The 16,662-nt window shown below is 37.1% G+C and overlaps 1 protein-coding gene across 1 annotated transcript in view; it reads right to left on the reverse strand.

Annotated features, from left to right (window-relative positions):
- The window catches only part of LOC131065183 (guanine nucleotide exchange factor SPIKE 1), a 193,180-nt gene that overhangs the window by 17,659 nt on the left and 158,859 nt on the right, over nucleotides 1-16,662 (reverse strand). The window contains exons 22-24 of the mRNA XM_057999628.2: nucleotides 5,860-5,990; nucleotides 5,441-5,516; nucleotides 5,028-5,138 (exon numbers count right to left, since the gene is read on the reverse strand). Coding sequence (XP_057855611.2) covers nucleotides 5,028-5,138; nucleotides 5,441-5,516; nucleotides 5,860-5,990 — 318 coding nt within the window. The remainder of the gene's footprint in view (nucleotides 1-5,027; nucleotides 5,139-5,440; nucleotides 5,517-5,859; nucleotides 5,991-16,662) is intronic.

Below are 16,662 nucleotides of genomic sequence, written 5' to 3' on the forward strand. Positions count from 1 at the left end.
GGTTCGGCCGAATTTCTTCCTTGAAGTTCGAAGCTCACCGAACTTTAAAACGAAGTATAAAATTTGTTTAAATTTGTTCAAATTCGTACAATAAAAAAAGAATATTTTTTAATCGTGATTTTAGGGTTTTTTTCAGTTTTTTTTTAATAAATGAGCGCCAAAAACCTACAGTTTTTAGTCCGCCGTGAGTCGTTGCTGGAGAGGTGTGGAAGCATATGTACCTTTTTGACAAAAGAACATCTTTGCAATCGTGAAAGCATATGTTTCCTATGGTTTATATTTTATAAATGTGTCATCTTTTTGTAATGATTTCAAATCTATTTATCAATGTTGAACTATTGAGGCAATTTTATAGATATATTACATATATTTATTAAAAATTTAAAAAAATACATATGGCAAATTTAATTCGAATTTTATACATTTCGAATTTTTTCCTTGTCTAACTTCATTCAAGTTTCAAAGTAGTCGAGCTTCGAATTCAAATTCAAACCTAGTGACTTAGTTCGTAACCATTTAAATTTGTCACAAACATGTTGAGCACTCTTTTTAGTGACTCTTACAACTTAACATGTCAAAGCACTACAAAGAATTGCTCCTTATTGACCTTTGCCAATTGACTTGGGAGAAACTGGTGTTAGGTGTTGTAGGACACTCTATGGCATTGAAACTAGTAGGACTGATCTAAGAATATTCATAACCATAATTTCTCACAAACATGTTGAGCACTCTTTTAAGTGACTCTTACTGCTTAACATGTCAAAGCATTACAAAGAGTGCTCCTTATTGGCCTTAGCCACTTGACATTGCAAAAACTGATGTTAGGTGCTCCTTGAGAGGGTTGTAACCAGTTAGACATGGCAAACTAATGCTAAGCATACTCCTTGAGGGATACTGTCATTTTAACCTAGGATAATCAGGCTAACAAGATTGTTGAATTTATAGCTGCGATAGAAGATCTTCATCATCCTTTATTTAATTTGTGACTTCACTTATTGTTTGCTATCGGTGAGATGGTTATGAGGATTTCGGTGAATTATCTTTGTAGCTATCGATGACTCTTCCTCTCTACCGTGGAATCTCTTCATGTCTCTGTCGGTGACTATTCCTCTCCACCGTGGAGTCTTTTCATTCCTTTGTCGGTGACTCTTCCCCTTCATTGTGGAGTCTCTTCATTTTGTAATTCATTTCTTTATATTCACCGCTCCTTCAGTTTCGTGGTCTTCTTCCTCTTCAACAGATTGTTAGATATATTGATGGCTTCTCATTTTGATAGCAAAGTTGAAAATATTGTGTATGTGTAGTCTGACAAATCAGTTATATTATATGTTTTTTGTGTTCAGAGTTTTCAGTCTTATGAGATGTATCATTTGAATTCATTGTCATGGTTGATTTGTAGAGAATCAAACTTATCTTATCTTATCGTGATTGATAGTAATCTGAAACTATCAACAATTGTATTCATTTTCGGAGATATAGTAAAGCTCATTTTTGAGTGGGTTGGGTTTTTCACCCTCAAGTGGAGGGTTTTCCCAGGATAAATTATGCGTATCTTGTTTCAGATTTCTGTGTTGCTAAAACATTAACATGGTATCAGAGCCAGGTTCCTCCTATAGAGCCTAACTGCTTGAAGGTAGATCCTATGCGTTTGTCCTAGAATGGACACTGAGGTTTAGCATTCTGGCACACCCTGCTACAGGTGGATTTTTGTCGCATTTATGTGGTTGGTCCATCACTTTGTTGTGGATGGTATTAAAGATGTTCTTCAGATGATGCTTAAACTATGCACGAGGCAGATATTGTGGACAGATGATGAGTGATGGCGAGGTCCAAAGGCCACACAGCCATCAGATCATCACTAGGTGCTTCGGTGTGAACAATCCAAGTGAATGGAAATTCCATTGCTAAGCAAAATTATAAAAGGACGAATCAGAGATTGCATTCAAGGAAGGAAGATTGCTTGCATTTCTTCGCAGAGGAAGAATCAGCATTCAAAGGGAGTCTGGCATATCGTCAAAAGTAACCTTGGACAAGGAGGTCAGAAGATTGACTTCAACTTCAGTGGTAGCTTGACATTTCAACTTCAAAGGAAGCCTAACATTTCAACTTCACAGGGAGCTACATCATCATGAAGATTTGGTTAAAGCATTTTTCTCTGTGATGGAGAAATTTGAGGTGAAAGCCCCTGTTAATGAGTTCTTCTCTATGAGGGAGAAGTTTGAAGTGCAATCCCTTGTTAATGGGTTCTTCTCTGTGAGGGATAAGTTCGAGGTGCAATCCCTTGTTAATGAGTTATTCTCTGCGAGAGAAGTTGTGAAATCCCTTGATTAATGAGTTCTTCTCTGCAAGAGAAGTTCGAGGTGAAATCCCTTGATTAATGAGTTCTTCTCTGCGAGAGAAGTTTGAGGTGAAATCCCTTGATCCACCCTCAGGGAGTAGCTATGGTGGAAGTCATGTGTACGACTTTATAATTTTTATTTATGTTTTCAATCGCCCTCTAGGAGTAGCTATGGTGAATATTGTTATGATGAGATAACAACTTTATTGAATAAAATCTGTGATGAGACTCTGTTGACTTTCTTTGATTGCAGCTGTATGTATCTGTCATGAGATGATGAAATGAAGAATTCTCTCTTGCTAAGAGGGAGTGTTGAATTTATAGCTGCGATAGAAGATCTTCATCGTCCTTTATTTAATTTGTGACTTCAGTTATTGTTTGCTGTCGGTGAGATGGTTATGAGGATTTCAGTGAATTATCTTTGTAGCTGTCGGTGACTATTCCTCTCCACTGTGAAGTCTTTTCATTCCTTTGTCGGTGACTCTTCCCCTTCATCGTGGAGTCTCTTCATTTTGTAATTCATTTCTTTATATTCACCGCTCCTTCAGTTTCGCAGTCTTCTTCCTCTTCAGCAGATTGTTAGATATATTGGTGGCTTCTCATTTTGAGAGCAGTATGTGTAGTCTGACAGATCAGTTATATTATATGTTTTCTGTGTTCAGAGTTTTCAGTCTTATGAGATGTATCATTTGACTTCATTGTCATGGTTGATTTGTAGAGAATTAAACTTATCTTATCTTATTGTGATTGAGAGTAATCTGAAACTATCAACAGTTGTATTCATTTTCAGAGATATAATAAAGTTCATTTTTGAGTGGGCTGAGTTTTTCACCCTCAAGTGGAGGGTTTTACCAGGATAAATTCTGTGTATCTTGTTTCAGATTTCTGTGTTGCTAAAACATTAACATGTTGAGCACTCTTTTAAGTGACTCTTACAACTTAACATGTCAAAGCATTACAAAGAGTGCTCTTTATTGGCCTTAGCCACTTGACATTGCAAAAACTGATGTTAGGTGCTACTTAAGAGGGTTGTAACCAGTTAGACAAGGCAAACTAATGCTAAGCATACTCCTTGAGGGATACTGTCATTTTAACCTAGCATAATCAGGCTAACAAGTTATAGCTGCTTTTTAAAGAATGTGCATAGCAAGGAAGGTGGAAGAAATGCACTTTAAGTGGGTAAGTCATTCAACCAAGAAGTTACCTCATCTTTCTAGGAGGTTGAGAAGTAATTAAGCATGACAACAAGCTTCACAATAGTGCAGCATATTGGTTTGTGAGTAGGCACATAAGTTGCACATTTATTTCCAAAGCTCATCTGAAATGATATACATTTTAAGATGCAAAATATACATCAAAATTGTTAAAGAATGTCATTTGACATGAACAATGTAAATGTACCATGTAGGCTCCAATATAGCAATGTGTTGTGGTTGGAAGAATGAATTATGCCAGCTCGTGTTTGTGCAAACGATTATAGCACTTAGAGGTTTTCATAGCACAAGTTCTACGAGATTGAGCATACATTGTTCTAGAATGAATAGTCTTAAATAGCATGTGCTATAGAAAGAAATAGCAATGTAACTATACATGCTGGGCTTGTAGCATGGCGAGTTTTTAGCAAAAACTGGATGTGACAGCCTTTATAGCATGGCAATTGGCACAAACAGGCTGTAACATAATAAACCATTTCTGTAACCACATGTTGCTAGAAAATAGTATCACGTGTTTATTTCAACATAGTCATTGGAGATGTGAAAGTATTCTTGTTTTACTTTCTATGATGGAGAGAAGAAGCAATAAGGGATAAGCAATCTGCCACTTTTTCCTCTGTGAGAAAGGAAGATGCAAATCTGCAGTAGCATCACAAAGTTTGTCAATATCATGCGATAGCCACGACAAATGAAGTGAAGCATGGTATGGAAAACACTTTGGTTGAGACCATGAGGAAAGACACCTAAAAATAAACAAATCCCTTCTGGAGAGAGCAATATGTTGTTATTCATTTTAACTTGTAAATAGTAAGAACATATCATCAGCCGGCAAAGGGAGATCCTGAAGCCATGTCACCAGCAATACTCGAGGCATTTCAAAACTTAAATGAGGTCATCCACAGCCAAAACAGAAAGTAAAACAAAAGTTCACATAGAATTCCATCTTAGGTTTGACATACAAGGAAGATCCAATTCATATGGACATATTTTCAATGTATGTCCTGTCTGGCAGGTTTATGGATCTCCGTGTTTATGGGAAGACAAGAGTAAGCATCCAAGGCTTTTGAAGGGAGCCATTCTGTATATAACATTAAGATACCAATGAATCAAGCTTCAAAGGCCAACATCATTATCACGAAGGCAAACTTAAGGAGGAAGCCCACTCCTCAGAAAAGATAAAATAAACAAAGATACATAAACATGCTCATATTCTATAATGCACATGAATTCTGTCATATCTTCCAAAAATATTGTGAGCAAACTGACCTCAAAGCATTTAGAGGTGAATGAAAAGTAAGTTTAAATCACTAAGAATACAACCTCATATCATCTCTTTCAACAAGAACAAAGATATAAAGCTAATAATAACATGATCACCATAAGTACCTTTACGAATTCAATAAAATATTGCAATAAGAAGACATACAAAAATTAAATTCAAAGAAAATAGAGGGGAAAGATAAGTAAAAACAAACCAGTCCGATAAGGGGAAAATAAAGTTGTGCAATGTATAGTTTGTCCTCTTGCTTTTGATACCGAACATCAAATTCATGTTTACACATAAGAACCACCAAGATGCGAGCAGCCTATCACCATCAATAAAACAAAATTAAAATATAGACTTGTAGGGTCGTCCTATGACAAGCAACTAAGATTAATATTCTTAACAATCAATGTAATTTATCCAATTAAATTTCCTAGAGGAAGCATTTAATCTAAATGGCTAAAGACGGAATAGAATAAGAGAATCAAAGTTTGAATGGTATAATAATCTTATCAAAAAGCATTAGCTCTGCATTAATTATTATTGAAATAAAGCAAGTGACACAAATCAAACTGAAAGGCTATAAACAATAATTTGATTTGATGATTTAGAAAAAGCTCTCACTTTAGCACGTTGGGTCACATCATCATGATCCCAAGTAAGGAACAACTCCTGTATTAAAACAGAGGAAAGATAATTCCTGCAAAAGGAGGAATCCATATCAATGACTGTTCTCAATTAATTGAAAGCAGTACAAGCATGCAGAGTTCAAACATTCCAAACCATTCTGCAATTCAAAGAAGATCATGTTTAAATAAGCATTATAAATTTTGTCTAGCAGAAAGCTCTCCTCTAATCCAGAGTTAACGTCCACATTCCAGTACAAACATCAATTCAAATCTTTGTTGACTACATTATAGAGTTGAAATCAATACATGTAATTTCAATTCAGATCTGTTTTCTCTTTAACTTTCTATGCACATCTGGCATTAAAAAATACGCATTACATTCTGCTAAGCTCTTAATCAGAATGACATACTAACCTCTCTGAAGGATCTCGTCCAGGCATCTCCACAAAAAGATCATGATCACAAATAATTTGCAAAAAGGTAAGTTTGCAGTCATGTAAAACTGCCTGGCAAACACCTGTGAATTTGTCCATATAAAGTGCTACCTGTAGTAAATGAAAAGTTCACTTTTGAGTAATGTACACACTGAGCACCAATAATGGTCATTCTAACATCCTTCTAATGTGCTAGAGGCAAACAGAAGCCTCCTAATCAGCATACACTGTATGATCATGAGAATATTTTCACCAATGATCACAATTATGCATCTCATTTGACTGGCTTAAATTAAACATAAACATTATCTTGAACATACAGCTATTAGTAGATGTAAAACACAAAGATAGAGTCTCCATGGTACCAGTTCAAATGAAATAGCAAAGAAAATGCTCTGAAAATATATGCTCATTCAATAAACAAAGACATTTATGAGACTCAAGGAGTACACCAGTTTACAAGGAAAGTTCTAGGAGGAGAATCCTAGAGAGACCCCCAAAAGGAGAAGAACCAAAAACAAACAAACCAGATAGTGTTATGAGAAATTTTCCCCATACATGTGATTATTCATGAGAAGTCTCTTGTAGATTACCAAATAAATGGAAAAAAATGTAAAAGGGGATGATTAAAAAAAATAACTGTCTTAAGGTGTAAAAGGTGAGATAAACCTTCATTATTAAAAAATATTAAGGGAGAATTTGAGAAAAGTCCTTTAAACTTATAAAAATGTAAAAAAAATTGTTGAGGGTGTGTGTAAATGTAATTAAATGATTATTAAAACATGTAATGGTAGAATGCCTACCTTTGAGTTAATATATAAACCCATGAAATAAATGCAAGAGGATATGAGTTTTTGTAATGGAGAACACTCAAAGAAGAAGGTGGTTTGGTGGGATATGGACATTGGAGAAGAGCATATAGAATGTCCAACTCAAGTACAAAGTACACCTGGGATTGTTCAGACCAAGGCTTTGTGTTGAGCAATTGCTCTATCATGCATGTTTAATTGTTGTGTTTTGAATATTGGTATTTCAAGCTCGGGGTACAAAGAACATCCGAGATTGTTTTGACCAGTGCTTTGTGTCAAGCAATTGCTTTATTGTGCCATAGCTACGAGAACCAAGACCGCTGCAATCTTCCCAAGATGAGAAGGAACTATATCATCTTGTTATAAAGAAGTAGAACCACGATGATGATGTAGAACATGCTGAAGTAGAATTAGTAAGAGACGTCTCCCAAGTCTACCCGTGTCAATGTATGGACCAGTGATATCTTTAGGCGATTTAAAGAGGAGTTGCTGATCATGTTTTAGAGATGTTCTTTCACTAAGACCTTTTAAGTGAGATTTTAAGATTCCTTTAGTTATTTAATATTTATTCATTTGTCCACCACAACTAGTGATGTACTCTTAATGACTCTTCTTAGTCTTTTGTTGCAGCATTTATAGGCATTGTTGTTAGTTGAGTAACCAAGGTACTAAAAGACACCTATATGATTAGAGAAACTTTCAAATGCTTATGGCAACAATTCCACGTCATGAACATTTATTGAAATATTTATGATAGTTTAGAATCATTCACTTCAATAAGTGGGGCTCATTCAAATTATTTTTAATTGTAACTAGAGGATCCATTGAGACCAACTTATGACAATAGTTTTGTTGATCCATTAAACATGAACCCACATGAAAGAGGCAAATTAACTACGACCCCACATGCAAGAGGCAAATGAACTATGTTATTTGGTTCACCAATAACAAGGGCCATATTCAACCTGAAAGGATTTAGTTTCACATCTAGGCATGGTCACAACAAGCTAAGCCCAAGGATTGATTGGTTCCTAACCAAGCCTAAAGGGGTAAAAAAAATAAGGGCCATTCAGCTCTAAAAAATTTCTTATAAATTTCTGTGAGTTCTAGTTCAAGATCAAGAAGGCACTCCTTAGACTACAAAGGAAAGACCACCATATGCCCGTTGTGCTCGCTAGGGGTAACCTAGTGGGTAGCCTCAACCACACAATAGCATCTCACATCAACTACTCCATTCCCATATTGAACAAAATCTTAGTAATCCCAGTTCATAGCCATTTCAATATCATTTTTAGAACAGTTCGACAATTGGATATGCAATCACCAAAACCCAAAAGCTTTCATGTTCATCGTTGTCAAAGGTCCACAAAACTCTTAGCTACAACAACTTGAGTCTCCATTTTGCCAATGTTTCTTTTGTGTGGACAAGAAAAACTAATTCTAGTTGTTTTTTATTATTTTTGGCAATCAAGCTTTTTGAATCTAGTGTGTTTTTTAGAATTCAAAAAGCATGAATGGCCATTAGAGGTTTTGCGAACGGTCATGATTCCTTTAACCAATTTAAGGGGACATTGTATAGTTTTAGACTAAGTTACCGGGTTCGCCCTTGGACCCCCCTGGTACCAGTCCTGGTTCGAATGAGTTCCTGGTTCGGACTGGGTTCGACCAGGGTTCGAAAAACCCAGAGGTGGTTCATCCCTGGTTGAACCCAGTCGAACTCGAGTCAAACCCGAGTCGAACCCGGGTGGTTCATCCAAAGGTGGTTTAGTGTATGTGCATTCCAACCTACCTCTTCTTTCACACAAACAACATGACTACACACATGGGGAAACGAAGATGTGGGATATAGAGCCAAAGCATACTGATTTGGATGCTCCCGCTTCTCAGCTTCTTGCATTGACACTTGATGACTCGGATATCGAGCCAACTTATAGTGCAAGTGGCATTGGCTCATCTAATGTCAATGTCAATGAGGAGGAGGAGGAGGAGGAAGAGGAGGACGAGGAGGATGAATTAGATGATCCATTTGATGATTAAACTTTATATTGTTGAAAGTTGAAACAATTATACTTGAATATTTTGTCATTTTGATATTAAACTTGATGTATATGATGCTATTATGGTATCATCATGATGCTATGATTACAAGCTTATGATTGTTTTGTTGTTTATATGATGCTATGTGACATGCAAATTTTAATTCATACTTATAGGCTTCACAAATATCAATATATATATATATAAATTACATGTTTTTGTACTAACGAACCGAAACCCCTTTTCAAAATTTTGCCGTACCAGCGTACCAGGTTCTTCGAACCCGAACCGGTAACTTAGGTTTTAGATAAATTTGGTAGAATCTTTATTCGAACAATAAACCCTTAGCCTTGTTCCAAGACTGCTCTGTGAAAGCCTAGGCTAGTAAAAGTATAAATGTGTTCAATGATATCTTTGACTTTCGGTAGTTAAAACTTGACCCAATATCAAAAATCAGTAATCTTAACCTGCCTCTAAATTTTGAAATAAATAATGTATAAGTTAAGTTTCCAATAATCATCAAATTTAATACTAAAAATGTTGATTGCTTTTGTTTGCTTGATGACTCTACTTTCTTTAATATTAGCGTCAAAAAATGTATACCTTGCAAAATAATTCTCAGAAAATATGAACAAATGTTAATACTAAAAGGAATTTGAACATTGATATTAAAATGTGAACTCTCATCCTTAAAACGTGTTTGTGTAACTGTATTGAACATGAAAAACCCTGTTTTAGATGGTTATAGCTAATTAAAAGGTTGTTGTTGGTGTCATGTTGACTGATTCTGGTTTTTCCTCCCAATGTTTGTAATATTTCCAATGTTTTGCAAACTTGTGAGCACCTAAGAGTGTTTGGGCTCTATTTTTAGGGAATGGTTTGGGCAAGGACGATAAAAATATTTTGCCTCTGCATGAATTTTTGTTTGGTTATGTCATTGCTTCTAAAGATCATATCAAGTTCAAAAAATATTCAGTAATAAGGCACAATACAACAGATATAACAACAAAGAAAGAGATATTCAAATATACAAGCAAAAACTTTATATGTTGAATTCCCTACCTTCACAAATCCTATAAACAAAATACAAAAGAACTATGCTGAAAACCAAACAATGTTTAAAGTGCATAATACAATCTCTATATGAGATTGCCCTCAAGAAACCAAATGGGGTTTGTCCTCTAATTTCAGCATCCAAAGAAGTTCATTTTGATATGTAAAATATGAGATACTGAAATGAAGTGATTGCTTGTATTTTATAGATGCTTAATGCGCAACTCTTGCTCTCAAATTCCAATACCCTTCTTCTCCAACAAATAATTTAGCCATAACTTTTGCTCTTAAGTGATAACAACAAAGAAAGAGATCTCTCTCACACACAACAGAAATTTCAGTTTTCCAAATTATTATTTAAAATAATATTGCAATATTGATATAATGGTCATCTTAGTTGGTATTAAGAAACTTCCTTTTATGTCTTTTGTCTTTAGTTAGTTTTAGGAAGTTTCCTATCTGTCTTTCATTTTCGATCATTTCTTTTATAGAAACATTGCTTGTACTCTCTATAAGGAGCTTTCATCTCCTTTTGTAAATATCGAATATCAATTATCATTTCATGGTATCAAAGCGCATTAAGTTTTTGGAAAACTTTTTTAAAATAATTCGTTGATATTTAGCGGGAATTTATTTCTAGAAGTTTTTTACATTTTGTCTCTTCATGCGATGTTTATCCCCCACGTCTTTTTTTCTGCCAACAATCATGGTTTCCAGCATCGATGAAAGTTTTTATGTCCACATCTGGAGATTTTTAGAAGGGATTTCTGGTGCTTTGCTCATGTCTACTCAACGCAACGAGTCTGCACATAATCGCAGCAGGTCAACTAAAAATCGAGGGTTTTTGGCTGCATTTTTGCACGATTTTTGTTGTTTCTAGAGCAGATTTTGTCCCTTCATCAACTGGTGTTTTCTAAAAAAATCATTGCCCTCAACTTTTTTTCTTAAGTTTTCTTTCACGAGCAAAGGGCTTATGAGGGTTTTCTAAGATTCCTAGGCAACATGGTGTTGACGTGTATTTTGTACACAATCATACACAGAATAAAATACACAAGGGTACCTTATCCTCTCTTGAATAAAGCCTCTGATTGCTGAAGATGTCGCAAAAAAGGATCAATCAGGGTGACTCCAATGTTCTTTTATGTAGGGTCTCTACGTGTGGATAAGCACCAGTGCTTGTTGTGAATGTTGTTTCATCAAGGGGCCTTACGTCCTCCGAGCTGTAGGAACAAGATTTCCTAAAACTAACAAGTTCTCAAAAAGATCAAAAGGTAGAGTTTGCAAGGGATAAATTCTAATCTAATCCTAAGAATGACCCAATGTAGGCTAGACTTGGTAAGATTCTACCAATTTCAATATTGCCATGAAATAACAACCCAACTGAAATTGATGCGATCTTCTAAGGTAACAAATGATTTTTCAATTCATCAAGGATCATAGACACTACCACAAAGGCACATATCCAAAGCTCAATGACGATTGAAGGTTTAAGTAATTCAGGTCTCTCCAGTTGACCACACAAGGCGTTCCTACAATCAGCAAGAAGCTAGTGGTTTGGAACGTGAATCTCACCAAAAATCAAGCCCAACACTTAGTCCTTCAAACTTAAATACTACTTCGACTGAGAATGATTCAAGAAAACAAACAACCATGAAGATAGCCACAAGAAATGCAATAAAACACCATAACTTCAATATTTTATTGAACTCAAAGCCAAAATAGACAACAATTGCTTGAAATTCTTTCTTCAAAACCCAATCTTGCTACAAAATAACTTTCTTCTCTCCAAAAGCTCTAGTCTTCTAACTATTTCTTATTGCTCCTATTCTAAATTACAAAATGAAAATGAATGAGGGTATATATAGCATCCTCAATTACAATGAACGGCCCAGATCAAAAGAAGATCAACGGCTGAAATTCTGACACCTAAACCCTAATTAAGGTTTTATTACAAAAGTTCCCTTTTTATTGAACAATATTAAATGCATAGCCAAATATTTAATTTGGCACAAAAATCTAGGAAACATAGACCAATGATATTTAAGGTGCCATGTCATCTATAACAACCTCTCTTCTAGAACCTTATTCCCTTTCCAATGCTCCTTTTTAGCATATGCAATGAATTTGGACACGATTCCCTCAATCTCAGCAATAGGAATCTCGGGAAGATTCCTCATTCGTTCCTCCAAGTGAATAATCTGATCAAAGGCCTTGAGAAGAGCTGCGTCCCATTCAGGTTCGAGTTCCTTGATTTTCTCAATCAGGAGCATAGTAGCAAACATTTGATCTCTTTGTTCATCTGTAATAACATTCTCATCTTTGCAAAAGATGACCTTGACCCTTTCTTCCAACTCTTGAAGATCCACATCTGTCTCAACTTCGATCCTTCTGCCAAGAATAGTACATAACACCCCAAACACCTTGTCCTGGATTGGATGGATGACCTCCACCACTTGATTGCATTTGGCGCTGGTGTCCTCGAAAAGAACTTCCTTCATCTGGAGTAAAGTAGACCACTGGAGTAAATTATGAACTCCTCCATCCATTATTTTTTCTTGTGCTAAGATCTTCCTTGGTGTTTGCCTGATTACTTGAAGAACAGGAATGATAACATCTTTAGTATGAGCAAAGGCAGCTACTGTTATCATTAGGTTGTGGATGATCTCAAGGACCTGGATAGCCCGATGGATGGTCTGCATCATTCTTGTTGCAAACTCAACGACAACTGTATGGGATTTGTTAATCCAAGAGCTCATAAGCTGGACCAAGCTCTTAACTCTCTCTGCCTCACCAACTGATTCTAGGGGAAGTGCTTGCATAGGAGACACTGCGGGATCCTGACATCTCAAAGGCTGACTGAGGTGGCCAAAGTAGCCTCTCCAAGCACTGACCTCTCTCTCAAGTTTTCTATTCTTTTCCATTTCTTCCTTAAGTTTATCTTTAAGTGCCTCAAATGAATCAGTGGCCTCATCTAGTGTCTACTCGGCTGTGAGTGGACCAAGCTCAAATGTTTCTACATCATACTCTTCTGCAAGGATTTCACCTTCGTACTTGTCCACTGCCGGTGTAGCTATCTGCAACTTCCTGGACCCTGTCTCATCTCTGATCATCTTGGACATTTTGGTGGCCTTCTTCTTTTCTGTCACTTCCTGAGAATTTCCAACAAGGCTCTCTAAGTCAATTACATTATCTTCATCCTCAATCACAATTACCCTGGTTAGTCTCTCCTTCAACCAATCTGGAATGGCGGACCTTGTCTCTCTAACTTGTATTTCTTTAGGTGATGGCTCTTCTTTCCGGAGAGGAGATGTCGCTTCATCATCATTCTTGTCTTCATGTAGCTCATTGACCTGGGGAGATTGACTTGATGAACGTTGAGATGCCTGTCCTTCTTCATGTTTATCATTCTGAACCATTGATTCCATAGATTCCTCCACTTCAAGTGTCCTCTTCTCTTGTCGAGAAGATGTGCCGGATGAGCGATCTCGATTGGCCTCTTGCTTCTTCATGGAAGATTCTCTTTTTTCAGGTCTTTCCTTCCTCTTCGCACCTCTAGGATGAGGATTGCCTTCACTTACGCTTCTGGGGTGAGGATTGCCTTCGCTTGTGCTTCTAGGATGAGGATGGCCTTCACTTGCGCTTGCTCCTCCTTCTGCCGATCTTTCCTCCAAAGTAAAAGTCATAGATATGTTCTGCTCTCTCAACTTTTGATGTTGCACATCAACCCATCTGCGAGTACAGGACAAAACTGGGGCCATCAAAGCTTTTAAGTCCACAACCTCAGGTTCATTCCAATCTATCTTTACTGCCTTGTCCTCTCTATCATAGGATGACTGGAGGTGCCTGCCACTGTCCTGAGCTTGATCGGCCACTCTGTAAACTTTGCATTTCCTGATGAAATCCAAAGGCAATCTGGAATGCATCTTTCTTTTTACTTCTAAATCATCTGAGAGATTCATCCAAAAGTCCTCTACCTGACATTCATGCTTGTATTTTCTACCAAATGTCTCCTCTATATACCCATAAGGATCAAAATTCTCCCTCAATGAAAAGAATGAAAATGAATATAAGGCCAACTCTCTTTCTACATCATCTAAAGCTGGAGCATTAGGACATACCTCTATTGAATTTCCTAGTATGATAGGTACAGGAAATCCATTTCCATGCCTATGTCTGAATGCCTTTGCATAAGCTGCCAACTGCCTAGTCACCTCAAGTAGTATTATCCGGTCTGTCGGATATCTTGGCAACATATATGGAGGTGAAGGACACCCATGAACTCTAATATATGTAAACTTCTGAAATTGGATAAACCAGGCACCATACCTCTTTACAAGTTCCTGTGCCTCTTGAGATAGCCGATTGTGAATCCCGCCTTGCAGTGTCCTGGTGATGTTCATTGTGAAGGTATCATTGACTAACTTGTAGTTACTTCCTGGTGGATGATGCAAATGAACATAAGAGTCACAAACTCTGACTTCTCCAGGTCCTCTTCCAATCGCTCCTCTGTGAGGTAGTCCTGCATATTCAAAACTCCTGATCAAGGCATACATGATGTACGAGCTCATGTGGAATGACTTGGTAGCCTTCAGTCTTCTCAACTGCACATCCAAGCAATGGCTAATGATTCTAGCCCAACGAATTGTTCCTTTTCCTTGAACTATCACTTGGATGAAGAAGAACATCCACTTCTCAAAATAGAAGGCTTGAGGAGCCCCTGTAACTCGATTGAGTAAGGTTATCAAATCTCTGTACTCCTCCTGGAAGTCGATCCTATGTGGGGTGTTGGGAATCTTGCTCAGGCGAGGACGACTTTTGAGTAACCAGTTCTTGTTGATGATGCTCAAGCAAGTGTCTGGATCATCCTCGTACATGGATCTAGCTCCTTCCAAGCTTTTGTAAATCATATCTTTATGTTCTGGTAGATGGAGAGCTTCACTGATAGCCTCCTCTGAAAGATAAGCCAAAGTGTTTCCGTCCTTGGATACGATTGATCTTGACTGTGGGTCATAATGGCGGGCACACTCGATCATCAGCTCATGGCACTGGATTGTTGGAGGGAAGCCGGTCGCCTTGATAATGCCACTTTCAATTATTCTCCTTGCGACAGGTGATGGCTTTCCAATATAAGGGACCTCTCGAAACTTCTTCACACTGAAGTTTCCCAAGTTGGTATCTCCAATGTTGCTCCATTTTGACACGATCTTGGTCTCCATTTCTTCATTCTTTTGATCTTCCTTCATGAGGGTTGGATGACTGGTGGATGCTCCTGCCTTTGGGGTCGCCATCTTGTCACCTACACAACATTTCATAATGAGCAATATACCTTGGAACGTAGAAATATGGACTAGATTTAAGTTTTAAATTTAGGAAACTTCATTATAAGTCTTTGAATTATCATTTCCTAAATATGACTATGCAATTGGAAATTCAAAATTTCAAAATTCGAACAAGGAAGATCTTGCCATACCTCTCTTCGAGAACTAGCTCTAAAAACGATGCAAAAATTAAGAAATTCGCTAGGCAAAATGAAGATCGAAGTCTTCTAGCAAATGCGCCTCCTTCATCAACTTCACCACCTTTTGGGTCTTCAACGCCTTGAGGAAAACTCGCTCCACCTCTAACCTCCAACAAAGTTCGCACTCCTTCTTGGATTGAAATTCGCACCTCTATTGCTTCTCCAAATCGCATTTAAATAAATGATTGAATGATGGATTAAAATGCATCAAAATACCTCCCTTATATAGGCGCTTACTATTGCAAGTGCCCATAGGCCGACTTGGAAAATAGGCAAAAATAAATAAAAATTAAATAAAAGAGGAGGCCGACCTTTATAAAAATATTACAATAATATCCCAAGCGCTCTCTTTTTTATTTAATTTACTAATAATTAATTTAAATGCCTTCGCAATTAAAATTTCGATTTTTTTTTAAAAGGCCTAAATTAATTATTAAATGCCCATGCGAACTTATTAAATGCCAACTTAATTAAATATTTCACGTTTTTAGCGAATTTGGCATTTTAATGTAATTTGGAAAATATTGGTGCCTAAGCATGGGAAGAATAAGGGACATCTATCAACATCGCTCTGGTCCCTGGGAGAGGGACAGGAGCGCCCATGCATTTTGGCCTTGTATTTCTCGCTTTTCACATTCAAAGTCTTATCTTGGACGTCCAAAATGGTCTTTTCGCTTGGAATCTTGAGTTTGATTTATTCCATCTTTGGAAGGAGTGTATCTTAAAACATCTTCGCCCTAGTCCCTTGGTGAGGGACAGGAGCGATCCCACCTTTTGCCCTTGGTCCTTGTCTTTCCCAATCACCAATTCATGTTGCAGGGCAATCAATGATCTTCCTTGTTTGTTTTGTGCATGCCTGACTCGCTTCTCCAAGACAAAATGAGCTCTTCCAAGGATATTCGCCCTGGTCCTTCAGTGAAGGACAGGAGCGATTTTTTGCTTTTGAGCTTAAAATTGTTGATTTTGAGGTTAATTCGTTGTTCATTATCTTCCTAAAGACATTTCTCACTTCGCATAATCTCGCCTTGACGTGGTTTTGGAAAGGAATGATTGATTCTATAGAAATCGCCCTGGTCCTCCAATGAAGGACAGGAGCGATTTTTAGTCCATGGCACAAATCCTTAATCATATCAATATCTAATTATCTTCAAAGCGTAAAACATTGTTCCTTAATCCATCTTGAGTCTTGCAAACGAAAGTGGTACTCCAAAATGTTAGGCAATCAAGCAAATTTGAAGATTTCGCTCTGGTCCCTTGGTGAGGGACAAGAGCGCCTTAGCCAATTTCATCAAGTTTTGTGGTTTTTTGCAACTTCATTCTTCTTTGAAGCATTCCAAATATCGTCGCCATCATGTGCCTTGGCCTG

The sequence above is a fragment of the Cryptomeria japonica genome, chromosome 10, assembly GCF_030272615.1.
Source record: "Cryptomeria japonica chromosome 10, Sugi_1.0, whole genome shotgun sequence".
Taxonomy (NCBI): domain Eukaryota; kingdom Viridiplantae; phylum Streptophyta; class Pinopsida; order Cupressales; family Cupressaceae; genus Cryptomeria; species Cryptomeria japonica.